The following is a 6,000-nucleotide window of genomic DNA, read 5'->3' on the forward strand; positions in this document are numbered from 1 at the left end:
AATGTAGCAGAAATAACATGTGGTATGTTAATCTGGAAAACAACAGTTAGAGAGTCTTTTGGAAGGCTTTAGAGGTGTTTATACAGAGAATCGTAAAAATAACTGGTTATTATTTTGGTTTTGCTTTTGTAAAATACCTTGTGCTTTTGAACATTGCGCAAAACTAACATTTGTCCTTTGCAGATCGGCAAGACATTACTCAGGTGGTGATGCTGGTGGAGATACCTCTGGAGGTGGATTCAGCGCTGAGGAAGGGGACACAGAAACAGATGATACTGATAACCATGATCTCAAACAAGGCCACATTTCTGGGTATGTATTTTTACATAAGACAGTAGAGGTTATTTTCCATTCACATGTGAGATGTGTTATGCTGTACGTTCGTTAATGCCTCACTGTAGCCTACTGTAATTTATATTGCCTTATTTCCGTTGATATAGAAATCTCAGTCTCACCAGGCCCTTAGTCAAGATTCAAAGTTCTTCCAGCACATATACTAGGAGTTCCGGCTTACTTTTTTTCCTTATGTTTCAGCCTCCAGTTTGCATGGAACTTGCCAGTCAAAGTCTCAATTATAGAAATAAGAATATAATATAATGATAATAATGACAGTGTCAGGTTACTAGAATTGTTTTTTGTCAACAGTAGCGCCTTTGTTTTAACTACTTTTTCATGACTTCATCTTATTTTTGGTTAGTGTGGTTTTCATGATGCTCTAATATTAACAAATATTTAACCTTAAGACTTCCTTATACTAAAGAATTTATATTGTATTTGTTGGAGACTATTTACATGAATTTTATCACAGCGACCAATGACAGAATTGTTGCCAGTGGTGTTTTCAGTGAGTCCTGATCTTTTATTCTAAATTATAGACTGAATAGTGTTCTGTAATCTTTGTTGCTGTCTCTAATGACATGATTGTTGACCTGGGTATATTGTAGGGCAGATGTGTATGCAATATAATCAGCAAAACATTAGGGTGTAGATTAGATAATCCATGACCTATACTTCTTATGTGATCTCTTGCTATATTCCCATTTTATGTAACCTGTAGTAGCCAAGCTTCACGTTTTAATGTATTTGGCAAAGGATACTCGGAAGTACTAACTGTCAGTCTGGTTTAATGGTATCTGCTTTTAAATCTGATTAATAGTATGTCTGAAATCTTATGCTTAAATAATCAAAGCTAGGAATGTTTAGAGGATCCTGTATTTATTCTCGTTATTATTTTCAGTGGAATGACCATCAATCAAGATTTCTTCTTTGGCGATGGCGAAATCAACCAGATTCCATTCGATTATGATCATCTGAACAACTTAGATAATAGCCAGGACTGGACTTTACCGAATGAAGCATTTCAGCCTCGTCACGAAATTCTCCACCAGTCTGGTATTCCGCCACAGGATTTCTCTTCAAAATGCTCACCCAGGGAACTACAAGATGCAGGTAAAGTGTTCAGGCTTTGTGGTGAGCAGAGATAAACTGAATTAACCTTTTTGATACTAAAGATAGTTTGCTATCTTTTTAATATATAGAGGTTTATACTACTACAGGGAAATTTACATTGTTTTTAATGTGCAATAAGTTGCAAGTAGCAAATATTTTATAATAAATTTTTTATGCATTTTACACACTTGAAATATTCCATTACTCCAGCAGTAAGATTTTGTGTAAGCACTTTAAAATATAATTAACTCTGTCTTTCAGGAGGCACATCTGGTTATGTAGTTGAGGCACCCTCTCTTTTAAGTGAAGTAAAAGGTCTCGGAACCCCAGCTTGGGACTTTGAAGAACGTGTTGTAGACATGCTCTATCATTATGCCAACATTGGGGATGTACAAATGACTGTTACATGCATAATTGTTCTTGGTGATAGACTGAAGGTAGGTGGTGTTGTCTCTTTAGTCTCTGATGTTTAAAAATGAAGTCTGTCAGACCGGAGTTATTGTTATATATGTTAGTTTCGTCTCAAGCGTGACAGTGGCATTTGATATCTTAACATACTGATATGAACGACTATTAGTATTCATCCACTATTGAGTACGTACTTACGATTGTGGATGTGGTGGTTTTCGTTGTCATGTCTTTTCTCATGAGCTATGCCCTGTATAGGGAAATACCTAGCGCTAAAGTCATCATCCAGTGATCTGGTTAAACTGCTTAATAATGCTAATAGTATTAAAGTCATCGCAAACATAAATCATTTATGTCAGCTTTTCCCTTCAGGAGGTTAGACGTGAAATGAGTTCTTCTCTCCATTCTCTGGCTTGTGTTTTATGTGCTTGAACTCCTGTTACGTCCAGGGCTTCATGCCCCCTTCTTCCATGCTATCCTGGACCTTCCTACTGGTTTTTGTCCTGTTACTTCCATATCTTTTTTGACCAACTGTTCCTTACCACTTGTCGTCACTTGTACAGACCACCTTGAACATAAAGGTATCAGTCTTTAGATACCACATCTCTCTACTACAGTAATTTCTTATTCAAATGTTATATTCCCAACAGACTCCCATCATGTGCTGGTCCTTCTTATGCTTCTGTATGCATAGACAGTTGTTTTTAAAAATAGTTTTAAGTTCATTCACTGTCATATTTATCATATTTCAGAAAGTCCTCGATGAAAACCAAGTGGAGCATTGGTTCCTTGCATACATAGAGCTGTTGCAGAGATTTCAGTTGTGGAATGTAGCTAGTCAAGTCATTCAGTTGGCAGGTATGTTGTATGTGGTGAACATTTTAACATACCCATTGACTTGTGTTGCCCATTTTGAATGTAATGGATTAGTGATTTTTCATTCAAATGCATATTGCTCAGGATTGGTAACAGGCATAACTCTAAAATGTCTGGCAACTTTTCATCACAATGGTAAACCTTGTCAGTGACTGCAGTTGTAATACTAGATTGTTCTGTTCTTACTTTAAGTGAAAGTGTGAAACAGTTTTTATATTATGTAATAGTTTGCAGATAAAATTTTGCAATATTCATTACAACTTTTTAGTGCTGTAAATGTGTGGTACTTTTTTCCTTTTTTTGTGTAGTATATAGGTTTTTAACACTTCATTTTCTTCCAGCTGGGCTTCCTTCAGTTTGGCAGCAAAATCAGCAGTCAACAGCAATAACACTACAGTGTGGGAGATGTCGATACACATTACCTAGAAATAGTCTTTCATGTCGAAAGGTAAGGGTGAACTTGTGGTGTATGTATATTGTAATGCATTCTGGTTCCTTGCTGTAACTATGAGTAGAAATACTATTGTAGTTTATTTTTTAATAGTGCCATGAACAAGAGTTAAATATTTCTTTAGATAACAGTTGTAGAAATGTGTGTTTTTAACAGCATTAGTGTGTAGATATCCACAACTACAAAGCTGCATTAGTCCTTTGAAGTAATATTATGTGACAGAAGGTACACCAACTATTTTGAAATCAGCATTCCTTATTGTGTGAATACTGAGAAGTAATTACTCCTAGTCATTCAAAATATTTCCTTACTAGGGTATGATTTTGTTAAACATATGAGGCTTTGAGTGCTTTATTTTAATGTAGCAGTCATTTTCTGTTTGTTGTGGATGTTGTAGCTTTTAGCTTTCAGCTTGTTCACTTTCAATGTTTGCTTGCTTTGATTAATATTAATGATAATAAATGAAAAGTTGGAGAGCTGGACTTTATGAAAAGCATCAAGATCCTAAAAGTAAGGCATTTGTAAAGCATTGCCCATTATCTGTGTTAAAAAGATATTCAAAGATTTTAATAACAAATAGGGAAGAAAGCTTACTCTTTATTTTTCAGATAAATTACACACTGTATCAGTTACTCGTTAGTTTATTCCTTTTTATTATAAGGTTCATTGATCACTGACAGTTATTTTTTTCACCAGTGTGCGTGTGCCACAGCAACGTGCGTCTTGTGTCACGGGACTGTCAGGGGCATGTACATATGGTGCCAAGGTTGCGCTCACGGTGGCCACTTGCATCACATCATGGAATGGATGAAGACCAATAAGTCTTGTCCTTCAGGTTGTGGACACCTGTGTGAATATATGTGATCTCCTGCGGTAGTTCAGGGATCACTGTAAATATTTCTAAGTAATTTTACATTGTTTTTTTTATAAGATTTGCCTCTTGTTTATTGCAATCTGTTGAATGATGAAAAAAGAAAATGCGAAGAATTTTTATCGTTTTGTATTAAAATGTCAGATTTAAATGGGGTTTTACTACACCAGCTTTCAAGTATTTATCTTGCCACAAGAAGTTGTGAGAATGTTAACTTAAGGACTTGTAGTTTAGGTCTAACAGGTCTAATAGCAAAACTCTCCAGATAGGCTGAAATTCGTAATCCAAAACATTATAAGTTTTCTTGATCTTCACTCAATGCTGTAGGTCAAAGAGCTGGATAGAAGGGATTTCAGTAAAGAAGCTATTGTCTTTAGTAAGGTAGTCTTCCCTCACAAGCTTCAAAAGATATAGTGACTTCAAAAGATTTTAGTGAATGCTGTGATATTATGGTAGCTCTTCAGGCATTTTTTCTGGTGAGTTACAAAGAATGAAGAACAGAAAAAGTTGTCTCTTAAACCTTAAGGAGTCAATAAGCCATCCCATCTAGATGAAACAAATTGTAAGCTGAAACACTGCAGAAATTCTAATCTATCTGAAGGAGTGACTGGAAAGAATATGTCCAGGGCTGAAGTCTCTTAAAATAAGGGTCAGCATAGGTTGGTGAACTCTTTTACCATTTATTTAATTTTATCTTACCATATATCTAGTTCTGTGAAAATAACTGCACTTCATTTGTGCTTAGTTTTAAATGTCATGTTGTTATTATTATTATTATTATTATTCAAGGTGAGCAAGCATTCATTCAAAGTAAGCTTAAAAGGCCATTAACCAATAAATGATTCCACTCAATAGAATGACTGTGAATGAATAAAAGTAAATAATTGCCGAGAAAATAACAAAGATAAATGTCAACAAACAATGATATGCATGCCAGAAAATGACTGCAAGTCAGACTCTCATGAGGCAATGGTGTGTGGAGCCCTAAATTAGAAGAACCTTTCTCATGAGCATTTGTATCTATTTTATAGATTGGAAGACCATTTTGCAAAGTGAAATTGCATACCAGTTCTTGAGGTTCAGGCAGCAAGGTAATAATGGAAGCTCACAGTGAAATGTGCCACATGAAGGTTGGACAAAATCTCAGCCTGTCATGTTGTAAAACTACACAGTTTTCCCAGTTACTAGAATAAGAGACTGAGGGCACCATGCAATGTGACAACATGGTTACTCATCATAATGTTATAGTCTGTATGAAGTGAGTAATGCACACTAATTTCTGCAAAGTAGGTACAGGACTAAACTACTAATGGAAGACCCGTGTTGAGATGAAAATTTTTGCAACTGAAAAAAGTTTAAACGTATGCAGTGAATTCAGAACAACCCTTGCAGTTAAACATATATTATGTGGCTGCCCAAGTTTACAACCTGTTATGAATATCAAGTAATGGACCAAATCCTTGTGATTTATTTTTTTATAATCGTTTTCAAGTAAGAGCTGTTATTCCCAGCCATACAAGAGTAAAGAATGTTGAGTTAGTGATTTGGTTAAACCATTGGTCAATCATTATAATGGTAAGTTATATAACCCAAATGTGACTTTTAAGATTCGTCACAAAGTAGTCTCATTAGGAATGGCATGCAAAATATGCAGAGTTGAGGGCAAAACTAAGAATCTCTCCCAGTGAAGTGACCTCCCAATTACCCAGCAGCTTTTGGAGACTTACAGGCAAATGTTTGCATAGAATAATCCATGAACCAAATAAGAAGACTTCAACTGAGTTTAGTTTTATTTCTTAGAAATGATCTACCAAGCTGTGTTCTAGGGTGTTTATGGGCTTCAAAAGTTTTGTTGCATGACTTTTATGCATTACAGTATTTGTAAGGAAATGTTGAACTCAATAAAAAATGCAATTTTCATTCTAAAGTTTTCTCATTATATTCA

The 6,000-nt window shown here is 35.2% G+C and overlaps 1 protein-coding gene across 4 annotated transcripts in view; it reads left to right on the top strand.

Moving 5' to 3' along the window:
• Positions 1-4,206, top strand: part of LOC135199547 (GATOR2 complex protein WDR24-like) — a 47,901-nt gene extending 43,695 nt beyond the window's left edge. For all 4 annotated transcript variants that reach the window (XM_064227702.1, XM_064227704.1, XM_064227703.1 and 1 more), the window contains exons 12-17: positions 184-312; positions 1,238-1,449; positions 1,711-1,886; positions 2,610-2,715; positions 3,075-3,181; positions 3,881-4,206. In XM_064227702.1, coding sequence (XP_064083772.1) covers positions 184-312; positions 1,238-1,449; positions 1,711-1,886; positions 2,610-2,715; positions 3,075-3,181; positions 3,881-4,048 — 898 coding nt within the window. In that variant the 3' untranslated portion in view covers positions 4,049-4,206. The remainder of the gene's footprint in view (positions 1-183; positions 313-1,237; positions 1,450-1,710; positions 1,887-2,609; positions 2,716-3,074; positions 3,182-3,880) is intronic.
• Positions 4,207-6,000: the final 1,794 nt, after the last annotated feature.

The sequence above is a fragment of the Macrobrachium nipponense genome, chromosome 25 (assembly GCF_015104395.2).
Source record: "Macrobrachium nipponense isolate FS-2020 chromosome 25, ASM1510439v2, whole genome shotgun sequence".
Lineage (NCBI taxonomy): Eukaryota > Metazoa > Arthropoda > Malacostraca > Decapoda > Palaemonidae > Macrobrachium > Macrobrachium nipponense.